The sequence below is a fragment of the Pseudophryne corroboree genome, assembly GCF_028390025.1.
Source record: "Pseudophryne corroboree isolate aPseCor3 chromosome 3 unlocalized genomic scaffold, aPseCor3.hap2 SUPER_3_unloc_28, whole genome shotgun sequence".
Classification (NCBI taxonomy): domain Eukaryota; kingdom Metazoa; phylum Chordata; class Amphibia; order Anura; family Myobatrachidae; genus Pseudophryne; species Pseudophryne corroboree.
The window spans coordinates 111,221-137,574 of record NW_026967517.1 but is presented as its reverse complement, the minus strand read 5'-3'; the positions used below and the strand labels follow the sequence as shown (position 1 = coordinate 137,574).

The following is a 26,354-nucleotide window of genomic DNA, read 5'->3' as shown; positions in this document are numbered from 1 at the left end:
AACCTCCTCTGTAAGAGGGAAGCATACTGGATTTGTATGATAGATACTTTGTTCCCTCTAGGTCTCAACGAAAACATTGAGCTGAATAATATATGAATCAATATCTGTATGTTATTCTATTTTATCCTATAGCTTCCTTATTTTTCTTCTTTCCTCCCCCTCTTTTTCCATTGCTGTTTTCTTATCCTTCTGTTAAGAAACTTAGTCTATATATACATATATATCCTTTGAGATATCTACGGAGTATATTATACACATGGTACTTTGTATCTATCTCTGGATTATTCTTTGTCTAGTGTGATATGAGCAACAATAGACATATATATATATATATATATATATATATTCACCAATTTACACTGAATATGACGATGCACATGGCTTACTCAGATGGTCTCTGTCACAATGACTGATGATTCAGAAAAGATTTTTCTGTTTAATTATTATCTGTATACATTAGGAACATCTATTTGAATATTTTCTCTCCTACTATTATGAATACAGTGGTTTGGTCCGATATGCTTTGGGTGGGTTATAAATAGTTTATACAGCTGTAGGTATTTCCTCCACCTTAATCTTGCCACAACTTGTGATTTATTTGTTGCCTCTTCTCAATATACGTACCTAATAGATTAAACCTATAATATAAATGTATTCTCCAATAACAACCATTGGGGTGCCCTTCAACTGTTCTAAATGGCTGTAAACATTAAAACATATGAACAATTCTATATAAAGTAATTGAGTCTAGGTTGGATTTGAACCAATGACATCTCTCACTGTAGCTCAGTCACTTACTCACTGAGCTATTTTAGCTGTCTAGTTATTATGAGCTCTTTTGAAATACTTGTTTCTTGGAGCTTTCTAATTAAATTAATGGTTATACTCAGAGATTCCTTTTTATATTGAATATATGTTTTCAGAAAGTGGTGGGAATAACTTGAAACACGAAACCCCTTCAAAGGAATAGAGAGGATGATAAATATTCAAACTATGTATAAAAAATAATCTCTATAAATCTCTATAAAGCAAGACGTATTTAATGTCAAAGTAATAAAGCAACATATTAGGTATCTGTGTGTCCATTAGAAATTCTATCTGTATATACATATATATGGGGATTAGTGTGTTCTTTGTTTTCCCACCACTATTTACTATAAGTACTAATTTTATTGTTTAAGCTTGATATTACAGGTTGAGTATCCCATATCCAAATATTCCGAAATACGGACTTTTTTGAGTGAGAGTGAGATAGTGAAAGCTTTGTTTTTTGATGTCTCAATGTACACAAACTTTGTTTAATACACAAAGTTATTATAATTATTGTATTAAATGACCTGTAGGCTGTTTGTATAAGGTGTATATGAAACATAAATGAATTGTGTGAATGTAGACACACTTTGTTTAATAAAGTTATTAAAAATATTGGCTACAATTACCTTCAGGCTGTGTGTATAAGGTGTATATGTGACATAAATGCATTCTGTGCTTAGATTTAGGTCCCATCGCCATGATATCTTATTATGGTATGCAATTATTCCAAAATACGGAAAAATCCGATATCCAAAATACTTCTGGTCCCAAGCATTTTGGATATGGGATACTCAACCTGTATCTGTATAGTTCCTTTTTCTTTTTAACAAAAGAGCCCCTGTATTAATTACATCATGTGGATCAACTCTATACAAATTAAGCAACACCGAGCATTCACTCAGGTGTGCATATCACCACTCAAAAGCCAATTGGATACAAATGGTTTAAATACCCATTTACTTCTTCATTGGGTATTCATATCTCCTGAGGAAACCGCCGTTTGCCTGTGGCGGAGAAACGCATTGAGGGTTGTAGCTACTGCCGGTCCATTGAAGGAGATTCATCCACTTCGTTTAACCCTGCTATAAACAAATTCATTGATCCTCACTGCTGTCACACGGGACGGAACGCTACTGCCCTCTGCTGTGCCGGGGCCCCCTGTCTGCAGACTGATCATCGGAGCTTGCGGCATCTCCCTCTGGTCCATCTGTGAAGGATACCTGCAGCCGTTTGTAGCTCACACTGCACTTTGCTATTGACGGGAACCAGCGGAGATTACCAACATTGGGTGAGAACACTGACCTATAAGTGAGGATATTGAACTACTTAAATTATCCACTTTCATACCGTGGGATCCCTCTGGTATATACATAAATTGGAGTCCTCCTACACTCTAATATGTTAATTAATGGACCGCAGTACTGCACATATCAGCTGATTCAGCTGCATTTAAATACAATCGATCTAATGTGAGTGATTACAGCTGAATCTGTGTACAGTTTATATACAATCAGAAATATTGTGGCTACATTTTATCTGGTTATTATTGGCATAACTGTTTTTATTGTGTTGAACTGTAATAAATATTAGAAATATTTTTATTTATATACCATCAGCGCTCTTTTATGTCTCTATTGAAACTTAAACAATCTATGGGCCTTAATGAAAGCATAAATTACTACCATACCCCACCGATAAAGCCTGATCTCGTCCGATCTTGGAAGCAAAACGGTGGTGGGCTGGGTCAGTATCTGTGAGGGTGACCCCCAGAGAATACCCGGTGTTGTAATTCGTGACCTCCTCGACTCTTAGCCAACAGAAGGATCACCACATTCTCCCTGAATCATTTCTTTTGCTTATTCTTCTGATCTGTGTACCGTTTCCCTTTATTCATTATAGATCCAAAATTGGTCAATACTAATCAGGATCTACATTTTTGACTATAATTCAGTTCAATGACCCTTGGAGGTCTTATTAATACAAGCTGAGCTTGTGCTGGTGGGATAGGATTAGGATGTAGAGCCAGAGTGTCTACATCCCTCCTGAAGTCTACTAATATAGACTAACCAGAACATTTCCAATTTTCTAAAAAATGTCTACATTTCCTTAAGTTTAATAATTGTGGTGGACTATATAAGTGTGGATTTTTTTTCTTAGAGTAATGAGTTAATAAAAGTTATGTTTTAATATCTTCATACTAACAAATATAAACAAGAGTGCACCCACACAAGAGTCTTCTGTAAATCCTTTTCTTCCCAGTTGTTTCTGACTCTGGGTGAACCACCAGACTTATCAATCAAAATACGAATCATTCGTACATATCATATGTTATTCTGGTACTCTATCATTATTGTTATCACTATTTTTTCTGTACCTTCAGAAAACTGGTGCGGAATCACGTCTACTTTGTGAGATACAATCTATATCGTCTGAGGCATCCAGTTGCCGCATAAGAGCTGCTATCTAATAATCAATATATTTGGTGCTCATTTAATACATGTAATATTGCATTAGCGCCTGATTTAGCTAGGTAATTATATCTTGCATTTTGTCATCTCACTGACGTGACAGGCTCAGCTGTCAGTCATGCAGCCCCACTGCGCCCACTCTCTCCGTACTCATACATACATGCCTTTCTGGGAGTGTCTCGTCCTGGCTGTCAGTCATGCAGCCCCACTGCTCCCAGTCTCTCCGTACTCATACATACATGCCTTTCTGGGAGTGTCTCGTCCTGGGTGTCAGTCATGCAGCCCCACTGCGCCCACTCTCTCCGTACTCATACATACATGCCTTTCTGGGAGTGTCTCATCCTGGTTGTCAGTGAGACAGTATCTCTGGCACAGCTGTGTAATCATGATGTGAGTGTGTGCTGAGTAGTGAGTACTGCTAGCAGCAAGTCTCACAGCTTAACTGCAGTGTAGCAGTGGGGGGAGAAGGGGGTTGCTACACCAATGAGTCAAGGAATGGAGTAGTTGGATGGGACTCACACAGCAGGTGGTGAAAAACTTAAAAAGGAGGAGTGGTTGGAAGGGGAAGCAACTGGTAGGTTCAGAGGGGATTAGTGAGGGTAAGGACTCTCAAGGGAAATTGGAGTGGGAGCCCACAGGTTCCAAACTGGGTAAAGAGCAGCTTTTAGGAAGGAAATTGGTGAGCCAGACCCTGTGGTTGACCCTTCTCTGCCTCATGTGGGGTGGATCCTTGGACTCTCCAGTTCCTCAGGAGGCTGTGGATTCTTCTTGCCCACTACCTAGTGGTTCTGTGGTCATCTCAGGCCATGAACCTCCCAGATGCCAGGCCTCCAGATAAACATGAAATGGTCATGGAGGTGGTCCTGGGCTCTGTACAGGAGGAGGTAGAAAAAGCAAAGGAAAGTTGTGTCCCTTCTGAAGGGGCAATGGTAGACATTGTGAATGGTGAAGGTAAGGTTTTGTGGGCGAAGAGGGAATTATGCCATATATTCCAGAAGCATGGGTCCTCAGCCTATATGATGGCCCACAATTAATGTGGCCTCTGTCTTGACCGACCAAGCTTGATTTATGGGCTTTTTAATTTTTTTTTAAGCAGGATAAAGGCTGATTTTTTTATTTCTGCAGTAGACTAGAAGAAGCCCAGACAGTCCCACTTCCATTATACCACCTGAATGTGACTGTCAGTGACCACCGTGCCATCACTTACCTGTATGCTTACACGAAACAGAATGATGGAACACTTACAAAGGTTTCTTCTGGTGTCCACTCCGAGATTAGACATTATGGCGTAATTACTCAGACGGGAATATAAAACAGATAAAAAAAATAAAAGCTTTAATGTAATAATTAGAAGCAAACAAAAGCTTTTATTATGAAATCATACAGGGGAGTATCTGCACCATATAGATGTAACATACAACAAACCACCGCAGATGGAACCCGGGTGACTCTAATGCACATGGTAATGTACAGGGTATATATGGATAGGATCTTGTATCAGAAAACACTCAACACTCCTTATCAAGATGAGTGTCTGCAACAAGTTAGGCAAACTAGAAGTGAAAACACGTTCCAATGGCCGCCATATTGTCGTGCAGCAATACAGATTGTGGAAACTGGTATTAGACATTCACATTTACACAAAGAACAAGATACAAAATAAACAGCAGAAAAAAGACCTAAGCATTTGGGATGTATTATTTAGGAAGTAAATAGAGGTACATTAATGAAAAGTGTGAGTAGCAGTCACCAGTCTGCTTGTGAAGGTCTCTAGAGTGGTGGTCTTTTGGACTGTGCAAGGCAGTGAGTTCCATGGTCAGGACTGCAAAGCTAAAAGTTCAACCCATAAATGAATGACAGGAGATTCTTGGTACTGCTGGTAACAGTCCTTCATATGTAGAAGTAAGCAGGGCAGTAAGGACGCAGAAGCTGCTTCTAGTACCTTGGACCATGTAATGTTGTGCTGGGAAGGTCAGTTAGCCAATTATGAAATAGATTTTCCATCTTACAGGCAGCCGGTGAAGGGAGTAGAGAATGGGTGTTATGTGGCAGGAACGGGCGGGTTAGGTAACAGCTTGGCTGCTGCATTCTGTACTAGCTGCAAGCTCTGTAATTCTTTTGCTGAGTGACCCAGGTAGATGGCATTGCAGTAGTCTATGAACTTCTGAGGGAATGAAGTGCTTGATTCTGTCTATGGTCCACAGATGGAAGAATGTGGATTTGTATGTGGTGGATACCTGATGTCTGTGTCAGCCACATACCAGGACAACACAAAGATTCAGCACATGTTCAGTATTTTGCAATTCTGAACACCAAAGCATAAATCCAGATGGTTGGTAAAGCTGTAGTCTTGTCCTTTGTTGGGAAGCTTCTACTATGTTTCACAAAGACTGAGTCACAGCCAACTGGCATCATCCACCCCTGGCGCTCAGCTAGGATTGGTATTTGGTTCTCAGTACATGGAGCAAAAAGCAGGTAATCAGCATAGCAGTGGTAGACCAGGCCATGACGTCTGATTATCTCACCCAGTGGTAGCATGTATATTTTATAAAGCATAAGAGATAGGATTCACCCTTGAGGAACATTGGACGACAGTGATAATTATACTCCAGAAGATGGAAATGGTTCCGTACTTGGGTAATGTCTAATATGTTCAACAAGAGCGGATTTATTTCTCTCACAGCATGAAAATGGCTTCTCACCTGTGTGACTTCTCTGATGTGTGACAAGATCTGATTTCCGTACAAAACATTTCCCACACTCAGAACAGGAAAATGGCTTCTCACCTGTGTGACTTCTCCGATGTAAAACAAGATCTGATTTCCGTACAAAACATTTCCCACACTCAGAACAGGAAAATGGCTTCTCACCTGTGTGACTTCTCTGATGTATAACAAGAGCTAATTTCTGTGTGAAACATTTCCTACACTCAGAACAGGAAAATGGCTTCTCACCTGTGTGACTTCTCTGATGTAAAACAAGATCTGATTTCCGTACAAAACATTTCCCACACGCAGAACAGGAAAATGGCTTCTCACCTGTGTGACTTCTCTGATGTAAAACAAGATGTGATTTCTGTACAAAACATTTCCCACACTCAGAACAGGAAAATGGCTTCTCACCTGTGTGACTTCTCTGATGTAAAACAAGATGTGATTTCTGTGCAAAACATTTCCCACACTCAGAACAGTAAAATGGCTTCTCACCTGTGTGACTTCTCTGATGTAAAACAAGATTTGATTTCCGTACAAAACATTTCCCACACTCAGAACAGGAAAATGGCTTCTCACCTGCGTGACTTCTCTGATGTAAAACAAGATTTAATTTCCGTACAAAACATTTCCTACACTCAGAACAGGAAAATGGCTTCTCACCTGTGTGACTTCTCTGATGTATAACAAGAGCTGATTTCTGTGTGAAACATTTCCTACACTCAAAACAGGAATATGTCTTCTCACCTGTGTGACTACTCTGATGTGTGACAAGATTTGATTTCTGTGCAAAACAATTCCCACACTCAGAACAGGAATATGGCTTCTCACCTGTGTGACTTCTCTGATGTAAAACAAGATGTGATTTCCGTGCAAAACATTTCTTACACGCAGAACAGGAATACGGCTTCTCACCTGTATGACTTCTCTGATGTGTAACAAGAGCTGATTTATGTGTGAAACATTTCCTACACTCAAAACAGGAATATGGCTTCTCACCTGTGTGACTTCTCTGATGTGTGACAAGATTTGATTTCAGTGCAAAACATTTCCCACACTCAGAACAGGAATATGGCTTCTCACCTGTGTGACTTCTCTGATGTAAAACAAAATGTGATTTCTGTGCAAAACATTTCCCACACTCAGAACAGTAAAATGGCTTCTCACCTGTGTGACTTCTCTGATGTAAAACAAGATTTGATTTCCGTACAAAACATTTCCCACACTCAGAACAGGAAAATGGCTTCTCACCTGCGTGACTTCTCTGATGTAAAACAAGATTTAATTTCCGTACAAAACATTTCCCACACTCAGAACAGGAAAATGGCTTCTCACCTGTGTGACTTCTCTGATGTATAACAAGAGCTGATTTCTGTGTGAAACATTTCCTACACTCAAAACAGGAATATGTCTTCTCACCTGTGTGACTACTCTGATGTGTGACAAGATTTGATTTCTGTGCAAAACATTTCCCACACTCAGAACAGGAATATGGCTTCTCACCTGTGTGACTTCTCTGATGTAAAACAAGATGTGATTTCCGTGCAAAACATTTCTTACACGCAGAACAGGAATACGGCTTCTCACCTGTATGACTTCTCTGATGTGTAACAAGAGCTGATTTATGTGTGAAACATTTCCTACACTCAAAACAGGAATATGGCTTCTCACCTGTGTGACTTCTCTGATGTGTGACAAGATTTGATTTCAGTGCAAAACATTTCCCACACTCAGAACAGGAATATGGCTTCTCACCTGTGTGACTTCTCTGATGATTAACAAGATGTGATTTCCGTGGAAAACATTTCCCACACTCAGAACAGGAAAATGGCATCTCACCTGTGTGAGCATGCTGATGAATAACAAAATGTGAGCTATGTGCAAAACATTTCCCACACTCAGAACAGGAATATGGCTTCTCACCTGTGTGACTTCTCTGATGTATAACAAGAGCTGATTTCTGTGCAAAACATTTCCTACACTCAGAACATGGAAATGGCCTCTCACCTGCCTTAGCTGGCTGATTGGTAATACGCTTTGTGTTCTGTGTAAAACATTTGGCATCTATAGAACAGGGAAACACTGTATTTACTGTCAGAGCTGTAACAGATGCACCAATATCAGAGTGATCAGGAGAACATTTCCCAGTATCAGAGGGATCAGCTGATAGAGCTGGATGTATAATTGGGGTAATGGGGTTAGCTCCTGGAGAATCCTGTCTACTGTCGTTATCGGTTATTTCAGAATCCAGGGATAACATTAGATGTCCTTCTGAGATGTTCCTGCTTGTGTGTCCATCTGCTGGAAATAAAATACATTAATATATAAAATGAATAGACAAGACCCAGGGTGTTACAGGACACAATATATAATTCTATAAACTGACATTTTTTCCTGAAATCATTGCTTTTATGTTTATTAAAAAACAAAAAAAGCTAGGATGCTTAGACTGGAGCTTGATCAACACTGAACGCTCATGTGGGATTACTAGATGTGACATGGACGCTCATGTGGGAGTACTAGAGGTGACAAATGCAAAATCATGCACTTGGGTCTCAAAAATCCAAAGGCTAAATATAGTAGTAATGGCACTATACTGGAAACTACTGAGGAGGAAAGGGATCTAGGAGTCACTATTTCAGATGACTTATAGGCAGGTAAGCAATGTAACAAAGCAATGAGGAAGGCTAGTCAGATGCTTGGCTGCATTGGGAGAGGAATCAGCAGCAGAAAGAAAGAAGTAATAATGCCACTGTATAGGTCATTGGTATGGCCTCATCTAGAATACAGTGTTCAATTCTGGAGGCCATATCTTCAAAAGGATATTAATACATTAGAAACTGTACAAAGGAGGGCAACTAAAATGGTGCATGGCCTACATTACAAAACATACCCAGAAAGACTAAGAAATCTCAATATGTATATGTCACGTCTGAGGATTCTTGTGGATCCGGATTTGGGGAAGGTGATTCTGGTGCACTTGGATCTCTGAATAACAAACGAGCGGGACGGATGAAGGTCTTGTGCATTTATTACTTGGAATAGTTTAACAGAGTTCTCCAAAGGCAGGTGAATAGAGATACTACTGCAGGTTAGCGGGTGGCTGAGGATACCGGAACCGTGACCCAGTACTACAAGGAGAAATTCCGAAGGCTGGTTACTGCGGTGTCCAGAACAGGTAGCTGGGAAGGACACGGGAACAGAGTCGGCAGTCTGCGTGAGGCTAAATCAGGAGGCTTGGGTAATTTGCTGTAACAGGAACCTGACACTGGAGTTGCTGCAGGAGCACAGAGAACTAGCTTCACAGATACTGTGAAAGACGTTGCACTGGCAATTTCCCTCCTCCAGGCCTTCCTGTCTTATAGCAGCTGCTGGAGCTAATTGCCCACAGGGAAGTGATAAATTGGTGAAGTGTGGGCAAGACAGGCTTTTTGCCCACATCCAAGATGGCCACCGGGAACACAGCCCGGCCTGAACACAGAAGCCCTGCTCCACAGCAGCACTGCTAACATGCTGCCAGTCTGCTGAGCTGCCAAACAGTGCCCCTGCCTGTCCTCCCAGCACACCCTGCTCGACGCCAGCAGCCCGCACCTCCGCCAGCTGGTCCTCTCCAAAGGGACCGGACAGGTAAGAGCCGGCTCCTCTGCACAGTCTCCCGCCGGACCGTGACATTACCCCCCCTCTTTAGAGTGGCCCCTGGACACAATTTCGGCTTCTCTGGATGTTCAGAATGAAATTTGCGAACTAATGCTGGGGAATGAACATCTGTTGCGTACTCCCAGGACCGTTCCTCCGGACCATATCCTTTCCAGTCCAATAGGTACTGTAACCGGCCATAACGAATTCGGGAGTCAAGTACCTTTTTAACCTCAAACTCTATTCCACTCTGGGTGAGTACTTTGGGTGGTTGTGGTAACAGTCTCCGAAATCGGTTCAAAATCAAAGGTTTTAGCAAGGAAACATGGAAAGAAGAGGGAATTTTGAGGTAAGGGGGTAGTTTGAGTTTATAAGCCACTGGATTAATTATTCCCACAATTGGAAAAGGACCTATAAAGCGGGGGGCAAACTTCATTGAAGGTACTCGTAAGCGTAAGTTCCTTGTAGAAAGCCACACTTGGTCTCCTACCTTGAGACTAGGAATTGTTCTTCGTTTTCTATCAGCCCATTTCTTGTAACGAAGAGAAGCCTTTTGAAGATTGGTATGAACCTGATTCCAGATGTTCAAAAAACGCTTAAGGGAAGTTTCCACTGCTGGTAAATCGAGTGCCGGTAGACTTTGAAATGCTGGAACTTTAGGATGGGCTCCGTAGACAATGAGGAAAGGTGTAAGCCCAGTAGAAGAATGGTAAGTATTGTTGTGAGCGAACTCAGCCCAGGGTAAATGTTCTACCCAATCATCCTGAGAAGAGGAAAGGTGAATGCGTAGAAAGGTCTCCAAGTCTTGATTAACTCGTTCCGTGGAACCGTTGGACTGTGGATGATAGGCTGTGGAATACTGCAATTTGATTTGTAAGGCTGTGCAAAGGGATTTCCAGAACTTTGCTACAAATTGCACCCCTCGATCAGACACTATTTCGGTGGGAAGGCCGTGAAGCCTGAAAATCTCAGAAATGAAATGATGGGCCAATTCGGATGCTGTTGGTAATTTCTTCAATGGTACAAAGTGGGCCATTTTGGAGAATCGGTCTATCACCACCCAGATTGTAGTGTAGCCTCTAGAAGATGGTAAATCTGTTATGAAGTCCATTGATAAATGGGACCACGGTTGAAAGGGTACAGGAAGAGGCAGTAACTTCCCAGCTGGAGGTTGCCGAGAGACTTTGTGTTGGGCACACTTAACGCAGGAGGAAATGAAGGCTGTCACATCTGCTTTCAGCGTAGGCCACCAATAGGATCTTTGCAGAAATTCCATTGTCTTGTGAACACCTGGATGACCTGAAAATCGGGAAGTGTGAGCCCAAGATATGAGTTTCTTCCGTAGTTGGGGAGTGACAAAAGTTTTCCCTGCAGGAGGTTGTAGACGAGTGGAGGCAAAAACTTTTGCATCTAGGACGGGGTGTGTTTGAGGAGGTTCTTCAGATTCAATGGCGGTAGTGGACCGTGACAGAGCATCTGCTTTTATATTCTGTGAACCGGGCCGATAAGTCAGGATGAACGAAAAGCGGGAGAAGAACATGGTCCAACGAGCAAGACGCGGACTCAGACATTGTAGATCTTTCAGGAAGGTTAAGTTCCGATGATCTGTATAAATGGTAATAGGGAAGTTAGCCCCTTCCAGGAGGTATCGCCATTCCTCTAGGGCTAGCTTGACTGCCAACAACTCCTGCTCCCCGATAGTGTAGTTCTTCTCGGCGGGGAGAAACTTCTTCGAGAAGTAACCACAAGGATGGAACTTATGATCTTCGTACCTTTGAGAGAGTACTGCTCCTACCGCTTCTGAGGAGGCGTCCACTTCGAGAAAAAAGGGTTTATTTATATCTGGTTGCCTTAGTACTGGTGCTGATATGAATGCTTGTTTAAGCAAATGGAAAGCGGACTCTGCCTCTGGGGACCAGTGAGACGGATCTGCTCCTTTCCGAGTAAGAGCAGTGATGGGGGCTACCAAGGCGGAGAATCCTCTAATAAATTTCCGATAGTAGTTAGAGAACCCTAGGAAACGCTGCACCGCTTTAAGAGAGGAGGGTCTTGACCAGTTCAATATGGCTTGCACTTTCTCCGGATCCATCTGTAATCCGGAGCCTGAAATTATATACCCTAGAAAGGGAACTGAAACCTGCTCGAAGATGCATTTCTCTAGCTTGCAATACAGATGATTCTCCCGTAGTCTACGTAGAACCTCTAGGACGTGTCGTCGATGTGTGCCAAGGTCTGGGGAAAAGATTAAGATGTCGTCCAGATAGACCACGACAGATTGATATAGAAGGTCTCGGAAAATTTCATTGACGAAATTTTGGAATACGGCAGGGGCGTTACTCAGACCAAATGGCATGACGAGATATTCAAAATGACCATCCCTGGTATTAAACGCGGTTTTCCATTCGTCGCCTGCTCGTATCCTGATCAGATTGTAGGCTCCTCTTAGGTCTAGTTTGGAGAAGATGGACGCTCCCTTGACTCGATCAAATAGTTCAGAAATGAGGGGTAGAGGGTAACGATTTTTTACTGTGATGTTATTCAGGCCTCTGTAATCTATACACGGTCTTAACCCCCCATCTTTTTTCTGGACGAAGAAGAAGCCAGCTCCGGCTGGTGAGGTAGATGGCCGAATGAACCCCTTGGCCAAGTTCTCTCGGATATACTCGGACATAGCCTTGGTTTCTGGAATTGATAAAGGGTAGGTCCGACCTCTGGGTGGATCTTTCCCTGGTTCGAGGTCTATAGGACAGTCCCATTTCCTATGGGGTGGCAAGGTATCAGCTCCCTGTTTACTGAAAACGTCGGAGAAGGAAGCGTACTGAGACGGAATCTGCGGGGGTGATGTGACAAGAGTTTTATTGAGTGGTTTGATACACGGCAAACAAGAGGTCAAACAAGTCTTTCCCCAGGATAAGATTTGCATGGAGTGCCAATCGATATGCGGGTTATGCCTACTAAACCAAGGGTAACCCAGCACAATTTCATGTGAAGCCTTGGGTATAACTAAAAGTTCCAATTGCTCTTTATGAAGAGCACCGATACTAACTGAAATAGGAAGAGTCCGTTGAGAAATTACTCCACCAGGAATACGGCTTCCATCAACCGCAGATAACGAAATAGAACGGGACAAATCTCGCACAGGGATCTGAAGCTGCTGAACCAGATGGGCTGTGATGAAATTCTCTGCTGCTCCTGTATCTAAAAGAGAGAGAATGGACTTAGTACCTTGCGAGAGTTCAACAGTGACTGGTAGAGTAGGTTCAGAGGATTTTGGAGACCGAGACAAGACTCCTAACCTGGTGTCTCCTAGCCCAGTTAGGAGTGGGAGTTTCCCGGACGCTGCGGGCATGATGCCACCATGTGTCCCGGTGCTCCACAGTAAAGACACAAATTTTCTCGCCGCCGCTTCTGGCGCTCCTCAGGAGTAAGTCGGGCCCGATTCAGCTGCATGGGTTCGTCAGGAGAATCTACTGCTAGCGGAGTAGGTGCCAGAGGTACAGGGCGGAAACGATAGCGATCGCCCTTGCTTTTTTCGGCCTGCCTCTCCCGGAATCGTAGATCGACTTTGTTACATAATGAAATTAGGTCGTCCAGTTTTGGTGGTAAGTCTCGAGTTGTTAGATCATCCTTCAAACGGTCAGAAAGGCCACTCCAAAACGCTGCAACCAAAGCTTCCTCATTCCATTGCAGTTCAGAGGCGTAGGTTTGAAACTGAATGATATACTGACCGACTGGCCTATTCCCTTGGCGTAGACGCATAATCTCAATGGATGCCGATGTCGAGCGTCCCGGTTCATCAAAGATCTTCCTAAAAGTGGCTAGGAATTTTGGATAGTCACTCAGCAGAGCATCATCTCTTTCCCAGAGCGGTGAGACCCATTCCAGGGCTGCCCCTGAGAGTAAGGAGACTATGTACGCCACCTTCGCCTTTTGCGTTGGGAAATTGGCTGACTGCAACGTAAAGTGCACATCGCACTGATTAAGGAATCCACGACAGAGTTTAGAGTTCCCGTCGAACTTGCTGGGGGTCGGCAAACGGAGAGAGGACGGTGATGACCCCAATGACGCCGGAACGGCCTGAGAAACTTGTGAGTCCAGTCGACGGACAGGAGTAGTATTCGCTAGAGAGGCTTGGATGGAATCCTGCCGAGTGGATATCTCCTGGAGGCACTGCGCCAAATGTCGCTGTGAATTTTCCAATCCCTCCAGACGCCTCGCTATGCTGTGTAGGAGATCCGAGCCAGAATCCTGTCCAGTTCCTGGATCCATATGGCCAGTGCAAACTGTCACGTCTGAGGATTCTTGTGGATCCGGATTTGGGGAAGGTGATTCTGGTGCACTTGGATCTCTGAATAACAAACGAGCGGGACGGATGAAGGTCTTGTGCATTTATTACTTGGAATAGTTTAACAGAGTTCTCCAAAGGCAGGTGAATAGAGATACTACTGCAGGTTAGCGGGTGGCTGAGGATACCGGAACCGTGACCCAGTACTACAAGGAGAAATTCCGAAGGCTGGTTACTGCGGTGTCCAGAACAGGTAGCTGGGAAGGACACGGGAACAGAGTCGGCAGTCTGCGTGAGGCTAAATCAGGAGGCTTGGGTAATTTGCTGTAACAGGAACCTGACACTGGAGTTGCTGCAGGAGCACAGAGAACTAGCTTCACAGATACTGTGAAAGACGTTGCACTGGCAATTTCCCTCCTCCAGGCCTTCCTGTCTTATAGCAGCTGCTGGAGCTAATTGCCCACAGGGAAGTGATAAATTGGTGAAGTGTGGGCAAGACAGGCTTTTTGCCCGCATCCAAGATGGCCACCGGGAACACAGCCCGGCCTGAACACAGAAGCCCTGCTCCACAGCAGCACTGCTAACATGCTGCCAGTCTGCTGAGCTGCCAAACAGTGCCCCTGCCTGTCCTCCCAGCACACCCTGCTCGACGCCAGCAGCCCGCACCTCCGCCAGCTGGTCCTCTCCAAAGGGACCGGACAGGTAAGAGCCGGCTCCTCTGCACAGTCTCCCGCCGGACCGTGACAGTATAGTTTGGAGCAGAGAAGGGAAAGGGGGAACATGATAGAAACTTTCAAATATATCAAGGGTTTTAACAAAGTCCATTCTCCAAATGAAGAGAAGCAATAGAACACGGGGACATGCACTGAGACGGGAGTGGGGGGGGTGGGGTTCAGGGGGAAATTTGCGGAAAAATTACTTCATAGAAAGGGTAGTGGACAAGTGGAATAGCCTCCCATCGGAGGTGGTAAAGGCTAAAACATTAGAGCAAATTAAACACGCATGGGATAGACATAAGGATATCCTTACAAAGAAATAAGGATCAAATAAGGTTAGAGATAAAAAGAATGTAAAAAAAAAAAAGGGGGGGGGCAGACTAGATGGGCCAAGTGGTTCTTATCCGCCGTCAAATTCTATGTTTCTATGACATGGACGCTCATGTGGGATTACTAGAGGTTACATGGACGCTCATGTGGGATTACTAGAGGTGACACGGGCGCTCGTGGGATTACTAGAGGTGACACGGGCGCTCATGTGGGATTACTAGAGGTGACACGGACGCTCATGTGGGATTACTAGAGGTGACACGGACGCTCATGTGGGATTACTAGAGGTGACATGGACGCTCATGTGGGATTACTAGAGGTGACATGGACGCTCATGTGGGATTACTAGAGGTGACATGGACACTCGTAGGTTTACTAGAGGTGACATGGGCGCTCATGTGGGATTACTAGAGGTGACATGGACGCTCATGTGGGATTACTAGAGGTGACATGGACGCTCATGTGGGATTACTAGAGGTGACATGGACGCTCATGTGGGATTTCTAGAGGTGACACGGACGCTCATGTGGGATTACTAGAGGTTACATGGACACTCATGTGGGATTACTAGAGGTGACATGGGCGCTCATATGGGATTACTAGAGGTGACATGAACGCTCATGTGGGATTACTATAGGTGACATGGGTTTTGCAATAATAAAACAGCAAAGAAGAGAAAGTGCTGTCCTGCTTGCGCAATAATAATAGGATTTTAATATACCTACCGGTAAATCCTTATTTCGTAGTCCGTAGAGGATGTTGGGGATGCATCAAAGACCATGGGGTATAGATAGGTCCTGTGGAGCCTTGGGTACTATAAAATTTGAATAGTGTGGGTTGGCTGCTCCCTCTATGCCACTCCTCCAGACCTCATTTTAGGAACTGTGCCTGAGGAGATGGACAACCTCGAGAGAGGATACTACAAAACTGTGTGGTGAGATTTCACCAAATCACACTGAATTTATAATATGCAACCACATGTAACTCAATGAAAACATGTCAGTATACATGACCAAAGAGTGGCAACAAATGCTGCCATTACTGAACAAGTAACAACCGTGCAGGAAAACATCAGCACTGGGCGGGCGCCCAACATCCTCTATGGACTACGAGAAAAGGATTTACCGGTAGGTATATTAAAATCCTATTTTCTCTTATGTCCTAGAGGATGTTGGGGATGCATCAAAGACCATGGAGCCTATACCAAAGCTCCCACTAGGGGAGGGAAAGTGCTGATGTACCCTGCAAACTAATTGACCCAACTGGAGGTCATCAGAGGCCAAAGTATCAAACTTGTAGAACTTAGCAAATGCGTTTGATCCTGCTCACGTAGCTGCTCAGGAAATTTGAAGTGCGGAGACACCTCGGGCAGATGTCCAGGAAGAGCCCACTATACGAGTAGAGTGATGCTTTACCGATTTAGGTTCCGGCAAACCTGCCGCAGAAAACATGCTGAATAGTACATTCGATCCAGCGAGAAAGAGTCTGCTTAGAAGCAGCACACCCAATTTTAATCGGTATCATGAAGTACAAAAAATGCTTCCGACTTTATAAGAGGAGCAGTCCTCTTCACATATACCTTCAAAGCCCGGACCACGTCCAAGGACTTACTGAAGTAGAAATGTCAGTAGCCACTGACACCACAACAGGTTGGTTGATATGAGAAACCGACACAACCCTAGGAAGGAATTGTTGACGCGTCCTTAGCGCAACTCAAAACTCATGAAAAAACAAAGAGGGCTCTTGTGGGATAAGGCCCAACATTCCAACACCCGCCTTGCGGATGCCAATGCTAACAAAGTGATCAGCTTTCATGTAAGAAACTGAAATTCTGCCTCTCATAAAGGTTCAATGAATCTGAATGCAGGACTTGTAACATAACAGAAACATCCTATGGCTCCGTAGGAGGCACACAAAAAAAAAAAAAAAAAAGGAGGCTGTATCCGCAGAACCCCTTTCAAGAACGTCTGCACCGCAGGAAACGCAGCCAATGGTTTCCGGAAGAAAAAACAAACAAGGCCGAAAACTGGACCTTGAGCAAGCCTAATCATAGGCCCACAACCACACGGGACTGTGGAAAGAGAAGGAAAAGACCTACGTGGAACCCCACTAAAGGAAGTTTCTTGGATGTACACCAAGACATCTTTTCTCCAATAACCATGTCACGATCCAGGTAATTCCTTATTAGTATTTACCTTCCAAATGCCTCCCGAGACTGTCCCTGTGGCCGCTGTGCGCGTCTGGGTGCATGTGATTCTGCTACTGCGGCCTTTATCGCCATTGTTACACATTTCCTATAGTAGTTTATTCCCCTTCTGTGTGTGTTCATGGGCGCAGCCATGTTGGACTTCAGTCACATGACATTGTTTCTCCTATCCACGGTGCTGACAAGTGCTGGAGCCTAATTGCCCACCAATCCCTGCTAACCTGTGGGTTTAAATAGCCTGTCCCAGCATTGAAGGATGTCAGTGCTTCAATTGTCTTCAGTGATTCCAGTGTGCAGTTCTCCTATGGACTTTCTCTGCGGTACAGCCTGACTTCCTGGTGATTACACTCTGCAGTGTAACCCGACACTCCAGTGATTAACCCTCTACAGTCTACCCTGATTCACCTGTGTCTGAACTCCGGCTTTCCAGCAGCCATTCTCCAGCTTCTTCTACAGCTCTCCAGCGATCCCCAGCATCACATCATGCTTCACCTGTGCTTCTAAGTACAATAGTGCATTTCTATCTGCGAACCCCAGCTTCACTCAAAGATTACCAACGAACCCCAGCATCACTTTATGCTTCACCTGTGCTTCTAAGTACAATTGTGCATACCACTTATACTTCAGATTACTGGTCACAACCAGTAATATTTCAGAGACTCTCTTGTTACTGTTTTTGTTTGGTTGCACATTATCTGACTTTTCGTTTAATAAAAGCATTTAAAGATATTCCTGTTGTCGTGGTCACGCCTTCGGGCATTTGGTATACAGCTTCTACGTATGTCCAGGAGTCCCACAGCTCCTCCTAAATTCAAGTACCCGTCAGCCTCTACAACTGAGGCTCCCAGTCACGGTCACCAGCCCTCAGTTGTGACAGTAAGCACTGACCTAATGGATCTGGCCGGAGACCAGGCCCAAGCGTTTAACCTGATGCAACAACTTGCAGCACGCTTAGAACTTCTGGAGGCTGCACAGGGTCAAGTTATTCGCTGTCTCCAGGACCTTTCCACCCGGCTGGATGGAATCCAAGTAACCCTTCATGGTTCAGGGGCGGCCAGTGTTGTGACTCTCAGTCAACTGTTGGTTCAGTTACAAGACCTTCTCTCTAGCATCGTTCCAGTTATTTCAAAGTGTCTCTGTGATACTCCTATTATCTCTGCTCCCATCTCCATGAAAGCCTTCCCACAGTTTGCTGAGAACAAGGATGCTACAGCTGCCAATCTCTCTATGTCCAAGTCGTTTCCCCTTGCTCCAAGAAAAGATAAGTTCCGGAGTAAGCCACGGTCTAGACTTTCTGAAGAGGAACGCAAGCGTCGCATGCAGTTTCAACTCTGCTTCTACTGTGGGGGTTCTGATCACTTTATTAAAGACTGTTCTCTCCGTAAGCCAAGGAAGTGGGATAGATCTCCACATCACAGCATTCATAGTTACAAACCTTCCTATGTGGAATCTTCAGCTCCTTCTGATCCGGTCAAGAAAAATATAAAAGTTGATCAAAAAAAAACCCAATTCTACAATTGGGGTCCTATGTCCAGGAGCCCCATTTCCAATTCCGGGAAACAAAAAGAGATTTAATGAGACTTTCTTCACTAAAGGGAAATCCAATTCAGCAGCCCAAGACGGGGCGTCTGTTTCTGCAGCCCCAGGAGGGGTATCCAATGTTCAAGCTCAACTAGCGGCATATGCGTCTTCTCAAAAAGGAGTTTCTGATCTGTCAACTCCAGGAGGGGTGCAGGAGAAAACAACCCTGAGAGAGGTGTCTGATTCGTCAACCCCAGGAGGGGTCACCGAAATTTCAGCCCCAAGGGAAGTATCCAGAGCAGAGTTCCCAGATGGAAATTTTTGTGCTACAGATACAGTTATGAACTCCTGTTTGCCGTTTTCAGAGAGCACCACCCTGTTGGCATCCAGCATGGACCAGGTCCTGGATGGTCTAACTGAACACTTGGATACCACTCATTCCGTTTCCAACCGGATTCTGACTCCTTCGGTTCCAGCTGATTCCAGTAAGCCTCTTTGGTTCCAGCCGATTCCAGTAAGCTTCCACCGGTTCCAGCCGGGTCAAGTTTTTCCGGACCCAATCCTGTCCCATCCGTCTGTCCGGATCAACCTCCTTCGGTTCCAGACGATTCCAGCACCTTCCAATCTAATCAAGTCCTATCCGTCAGTCCAAAGACTCCTCTGGTTCCAGCCAGTTCAAGTTCATCAGGATTCAATTCAGATTCCGAAGGTGAATTTGTTGATGACTCAAGCTGCATTATGGGAGGTCCTGCTCTTTCCTGTTATGCTTTCACGCATGAAGAGGTTCCAGAATTACCAAAAAGCTCTACAGGTCTCTGTATGAAAAGTCCTCGTTATAGAACAAGATTTCATTTAAGCCTTAGTGGAGTGCTAGCTTCAAAAGCACAATTTTCTCGTACTTCTAATCCAGGAAAGGAACCTTCTACATGTTATTCCTCAGTCCTTTCAGATGAAGAAGATTGGGATGACTTCTAGCAATCCAGTTGCTTCAGGCTTTCCACGCCAGATTTCCTCCTCAAGCCTAAGTAGTGTCTTGGGGCCACTCCTAAAGGGGAGGGTACTGTCACGATCCAGGTAATTCCTTATTAGTATTTACCTTCCAAATGCCTCCTGAGACTGTCCCTGTGGCCACTGTGCGTGTCTGGGCGCATGTGATTCTGCTACTGCGGCCTTCATCGCCATTGTTACACATTTCCTATAGTAGTTTATTCCCCTTCTGTGTGTGTTCATGGGCGCAGCCATGTTGGACTTCAGTCACATGACATTGTTTCTCCTATCCACGGTGCTGACAAGTGCTGGAGCCTAATTGCCCACCAATCCCTGCTAACCTGTGGGTTTAAATAGCCTGTCCCAGCACTGAAGGATGTCAGTGCTTCAATTGTCTTCGGTGATTCCAGTGTGCAGTTCTATGGACTTTCTCTGCGGTACAGCCTGACTTCCTGGTGATTACACTCTGCAGTGTAACCCGACACTCCAGTGATTAACCCTCTACAGCCTACCCTGATTCACCTGTGTCTGAACTCCGGCTTTCCAGCAGCCATTCTCCAGCTTCTTCTACAGCTCTCCAGCGATCCCCAGCATCACATCATGCTTCACCTGTGCTTCTAAGTACAATAGTGCATTTCTATCTGCGAACCCCAGCTTCACTCAAAGATTACCAACGAACCCCAGCATCACTTTATGCTTCACCTGTGCTTCTAAGTACAATAGTGCATACCACTTATACTTCAGATTACTGGTCACAACCAGTAATATTTCAGAGACTCTCTTGTTACTGTTTTTGTTTGGTTGCACAGTATCTGACTTTTCGTTTAATGAAAGCATTTAAAGATATTCCTGTTGTCGTGGTCACGCCTTAGGGCATTTGTTATACAACTTCTACGTATGTCCAGGAGTCCCACAGCTCCTCCTAAATTCAAGTACCCGTCAGCCTCTACAACTGAGGCTCCCAGTCACGGTCACAAGCCCTCAGTTGTGACAAACCATGGTAAAGTCTTGACGTGACTCCATCCCCTGTCCGAATAGCATAGGGATGACTTTGCTCGGAATACCATTCCGAGCTAATATCAGCCGCACAACTTCCATATCATCAAACGGATATGCGATAAGTGTTTATTAAGAACTGGCCCCTTCAGACGCAGGTCCTTTTGACGATGCGGAAACCTTCGAACCTTTGGAAGTAACCCAAGAGCCTGAAAACAAGCTCTCCTTGGCCATCCCAGGGCAATGAGGGACGCCAGATTTTATGTTCCATTAAGTGTAACTGGAGAGAACACCTCCACTGACTAAACGCCCCTGGAACCAACAGAGGGCTGACTGCCACTGAATGTGGGTTTGTTCTGGAACCCAGTGTTCAAAACTTTATTTTGAGATGAAACATTCGTTCCACCCTACAGAGGAACGTACCAAATGTTTTAGATTTTTGACGTAAACTATGTCAGTCCGACCTTCGTTACAGAATGCTTGTGCGAAGAAGTCAGACATGTCGTGGAAGTTCTCCCCTTGCGCGAATGTCTGTCAAACTTTCTCCTGAGAGAGGAGGATCCAGGTACGACTTCTGAACCTGCGTTCCTCGAGTAGATGGAACCATTTTACCCCTTTTCAGGGAATGAAATCTAGGTGGAAGCTCAACGGCGTACTCACCGTTACATCCCAAGATGTGCTTTGAACACTTGTCCTAGAGATTTCGCTAGAAGAACTCGTTCTGGAATCATTAAATTACGCCACAGCAGTGCTGTGAGATATTACGGGATTAGGGAAGATGTGAACATCTGGACAAGGACCCTCTGCAATTACAGAGGCCTAAGAACCTCCAGAACTGATAACAGTGCCGCATTGCCAACCATATGTAGGTATGACGCAGAGGTCAAGTGGGAAGCGGGCCTAGCCCCGCCAGTCGTAGAGACTGCCTTTCCAAATGGAAAATAAGAATTTACTCACCGGTAATTCTATTTCTCGTAGTCCGTAGTGGATGCTGAGGACTCCGTAAAGGACCATAGGGAATAGACGGCTCCGTAGGAGACTGGGCACATCTAAAGAAAAATTTAGGACTATCTGGTGTGCACTGGCTCCTCCCCCTATGACCCTCCTCCAAGCCTCAGTTAGAACACTGTGCCCGGAAGAGCGAACACAATAAGGAAGGATTTTGAATCCCGGGTAAGACTCATACCAGCCACACCAATCACACCATATAACTCGTGATAGGAACCCCGGTTAACAGTATGATAACAACGGAGCCTCTGAACAGATGGCTCGCAATAACAACCCGATTTGAGTAACAGTAACTATTTACAAGTACTGCAGACAATCCGCACTTGGAATGGGCGCCCAGCATCCACTACGGACTACGAGAAATAGAATTACCGGTGAGTAAATTCTTATTTTCTCTGACGTCCTAGTGGATGCTGGGGACTCCGTAAGGACCATGGGGATTATACCAAAGCTCCCAAACGGGCAGGAGAGTGCGGATGACTCTGCAGCACCGAATGAGAGAACTCCAGGTCCTCCTCAGCCTGGGTATCAAATTTGTAGAATTTTGCAAACGTGTTTGCCCCTGACCAAGTAGCAACTCGGCAAAGTTGTAAAGCCGAGACCCCTCGGGCAGCCGCCCAAGATGAGCCCACCTTCCTTGTGGAATGGGCTTTTACAGATTTAGGCTGCGGTAATCCCACCGCAGAATGCGCCAGCTGAATAGTGCTACAAATCCAGCGCGCGATAGTCTGCTTAGAAGCAGGAGCACCCAGCTTATTGGGTGCATACAGGATAAACAGCGAGTCAGTTTTCCTGACTCCAGCCGTCCTGGAAACATAAATTTTCAGGGCCCTGACTATGTCCAGTAACTTGGAATCCTCCAAGTCCCTAGTAGCCGCAGGCACCACAATAGGTTGGTTCAAGTGAAAAGCTGATACCACCTTCGGGAGAAACTGAGGACGAGTTCTCAACTCTGCCCTATCCATATGAAAAATCAGATAAGGGCTTTTACAAGACAAAGCCGCCAACTCTGATACACGCCTGGCCGAAGCCAGGGCCAACAGCATGACCACTTTCCACGTGAGATATTTTAAATCCACAGTCTTAAGTGGCTCAAAACAATGTGATTTCAGGAACTCCAAAACCACATTGAGATCCCAAGGTGCCACCGGGGGCACAAAAGGAGGCTGAATATGCAGAACTCCTTTGACAAAAGTCTGAACTTCAGGCAGTGAAGCCAGTTCTTTCTGGAAGAAAATCGACAGAGCCGAAATCTGGACCTTAATGGACCCCAATTTGAGGCCCAACGTCACCCCTGCTTACATGAAATGCAGGAATCGACCCAGTTGAAATTCCTCCGTTGGGGCCTTTCTGGCCTCACACTAAGCAACATATTTCCGCCAAATGCGGTGATAATGTTTTGCAGTAACATCCTTCCTGGCCTTGATCAGGGTAGGGATGACTTCCTCCGGAATGCATTTTTCCTTCAGGATCCAGTGGTCAACCGCCATGCCGTCAAATGCAGCTGCGGTAAGTCTTGGAACAGGCAGGGCCCCTGCTGCAGCAGGTCCCGCCGTAGTGGTAGAGGCCATGGGTCCTCTGAAAGCATCTCTTGAAGTTCCAGGTACCAAGCTCTTCTTGGCCAATCCGGAACCACGAGTATAGTTTTCACTCCTCGCCTTCGTGTTATTCTCAGTACCTTGGGAATTAGAGGCAGAGGAGGAAACACAAACCGACTGGTACACCCACGGTGTTACTAGAGCGTCCACAGCGATCGCCTGAGGGTCCCTTGACCTGGCGCAATATCTTTTTAGCTTTTTGTTGAGGCGGGACGCCATTATGTCCACCTGTGGTCTTTCCCAACAGTTTACCAGCATTTGGAAGACTTCTGGATGAAGTCCCCATTCTCCCGGGTGGAGGTCGTGCCTGCTGAGGAAGTCTGCTTCCCAGTTGTCCACTCCCGGAATGAACACTGCTGTTAGTGCTAACACGTGATTTTCCACCCATCGGAGAATCCTTGTGGCTTCTGCCATTGCCCTCCTGCTTCTTGTGCCGCCCTGTCTGTTTACATGGGCGACCGCCGTGATGTTGTCTGATTGGATCAGTACCGGCTGGTTCTGAAGCAGGGGTCTTGCTTGGCTTAGGGCATTGTAAATGGCCCTTAGCTCCAGAATATTTATGTGAAGCGAAATCTCCTGATTTGACAACAGTCCTTGGAAATTTCTTCCCTGTGTGACTGCACCCCAGCCCTGAAGGCTGGCATCCGTGGTCACCAGGACCCAGTCCTGTATTCCGAATCTGCGTCCCTCTAGTAGATGAGCACTCTGCAGCCACCACAGCAGCGACACCCTGGTTCTTGCCGACAGGGTTATCCGCTGTTGCATCTGGAGATGGGACCCGGACCATTTGTCCAACAGGTCCCACTGGAAAGTCCTTGCGTGGAACCTTCCGAATGGAATTGCCTCGTACGAAGCCACCATTTTTCCCAGGACTCGTATGCATTGATGTACTAACACCTGTCCCAGTTTTAGGAGGTCTCTGACTAGAGATGACAACTCCTCGGCTTTTTCCACTGGAAGAAACACTCTTTTCTGGTCTGTGTCCAGAATCATTCCCAGGAACAGAAGACGTGTCGTCGGGACCAGCTGTGACTTTGGAATATTGAGAATCCAGCCGTGCTGTTGCAGCACTTCCCGAGAAAGTGCTATCCCCACTACCAACTGTTCCTTGGACCTCGCCTTTATCAGGAGATCATCCAAGTACGGGATAATTAAAACTCCCTTCTTGCGAAGGAGTATCATCATTTCAGCCATTACCTTGGTAAAGACCCTCGGTGCCGTGGACAACCCAAACGGCAGTGTCTGGAACTGATAGTGACAGTCCTGTACCACATATCTGAGGTACTCCTGGTGAGGGTAAATGGGGACATGCAGGTACGCATCCTTGATGTCCAGGGAGACCCTGTAATCCCCCTCATCCAGGCTCGCAATAACCGCCCTGAGCGATTCCATCTTGAACTTGAAACTTTTAAAATAAGTGTTCAAGGATTTTAAATTTAAGATGGGTCTCACCGAACAGTCCGGTTTCGGTACCACAAACATTGTGGAATAGTAACCCCTTCCTTGCTGAAGGAGGGGTACCTTGACAATCACTTGCCGTGAATACAGCTTTTTGAATAGCCACCAACACCGCCTCCCTGGCAGAGGGAGTTGCCGGTAAGGCAGATTTTAGGAAACAGCGTAGGGGGGAGACGTCTCGAATTCCAGCCTGTACCCCTGAGATACTACTTGAAGGATCCAGGGATCCACCTGTGAGAGAGCCCACTGTGCGCTGACATTTCTGAGACGGGCCCCCACCGTACCCGGATCCGCCTGAGCAGCCCCAGCGTCATGCTGTGGACTTACCGGACGCGGGGGAGGACTTCTGCTCTTGGGAACTAGCTGTGTGCTGCAGCTTTTTCCCTCTACCTTTGCCTCTCGGCAGAAAGGATGAGCCTCTAGCCCTCTTGCTTTTCTGGGGCCGAAAGGACTGTACCTGATAATACGGTGCTTTCTTTTGCTGTGGGGTAGCCTGTGGCAAAAAAGTCGATTTCCCAGCAGTAGCTGTGGAAACGAGGTCTGAAAGACCCTCCCCAAACAGTTCCACCCCCTTATAGGGCAGAACTTCCATGTGCCGTTTCGAGTCGGCATCACCTGACCATTGCCGTGTCCATAACCCCCTTCTGGCGGCAATGGACATAGCGCTTATTTTTGATGCCAGCCGGCAAATATCCCTCTGTGCATCACGCATGTATAAAATGGCGTCTTTTATATGCTCTATCGTCAGCAAAATATTGTCCCTATCCATAGTATCCATATTATCCCGACAAGGAATCTGACCAAGCAGCTGCAGCACTGCACATCCATGCCGATGCAATAGCTGGTCTCAATATAATGCCCGTGTGTGTGTATATAGCTTTTAGGGTAACCTCCTGCTTTCTATCAGCAGGTTCCTTCAGGGCGGCCGTATCCGGAGACGGTAGTGCCACCTTTTTTGATAAGCATGTAAGCGCTGTATCTACCCTAGGGGGTGTTTCCCAACGTGACCTATCCTCTGGCGGGAAAGGGTACGCTGCCAATAACCGTTTAGAAATTATCAATTTCTTATCTGGGGAAGTCCACGCTTCCTCACACACCTCATTTAATTCCTCAGATGCAGGAAAACCTACAGGTAGTTTTCTCTCACCAAACATAATACCCTTTTTTGTGGTACCTGGGGTATTATCAGAAATGTGTAATACATTTTTCATTGCCTCAATCATGTAACGGGTGGACCTATTGGAGGGTACACTAGTCTCATCGTCGTCGACACTGGAGTCGGTATCCGTGTCGACATCTGTGTCTGTCATCTGAGGTAGCGGGCGTTTTAAAGCCCCTGATGACATTTGAGACGCTGGAACAGGCACAAGCTGAGTAGCCGGCTGTCCTATGTCGTCAAACCTTTTATGTAAGGAGTTGACACTGTCACGTAATTCCTTCCATAAGTCCATCCACACAGGTGTCGACCCCACAGGGGGTGACATCACATTCACAGGCATTTGCTCCGCCTCCACATCATTTTCCTCATCATACATGTCGACACAGCAGTACCGACACACAGCACACACACAGGGAATGCTCTGACAGAGGACAGGACCCCACAAAGCCCTTTGGGGAGACA

General features: G+C 45.5%; 1 protein-coding gene and 1 pseudogene across 1 annotated transcript in view; one reads left to right on the top strand and one right to left on the bottom strand.

Annotated features, from left to right (window-relative positions):
* The first annotated feature begins 2,486 nt into the window (after window positions 1-2,486).
* Window positions 2,487-2,605, top strand: LOC134983905 (5S ribosomal RNA; annotated as a pseudogene).
* A 2,046-nt stretch (window positions 2,606-4,651) lies between these two features.
* The window catches only part of LOC134983890 (zinc finger protein 585A-like), a 46,971-nt gene continuing 25,268 nt past the window's right edge, over window positions 4,652-26,354 (bottom strand). Inside the window, exon 6 of the mRNA XM_063949499.1 lies at window positions 4,652-8,290. Coding sequence (XP_063805569.1) covers window positions 5,883-8,290 — 2,408 coding nt within the window. The 3' untranslated portion in view covers window positions 4,652-5,882. The remainder of the gene's footprint in view (window positions 8,291-26,354) is intronic.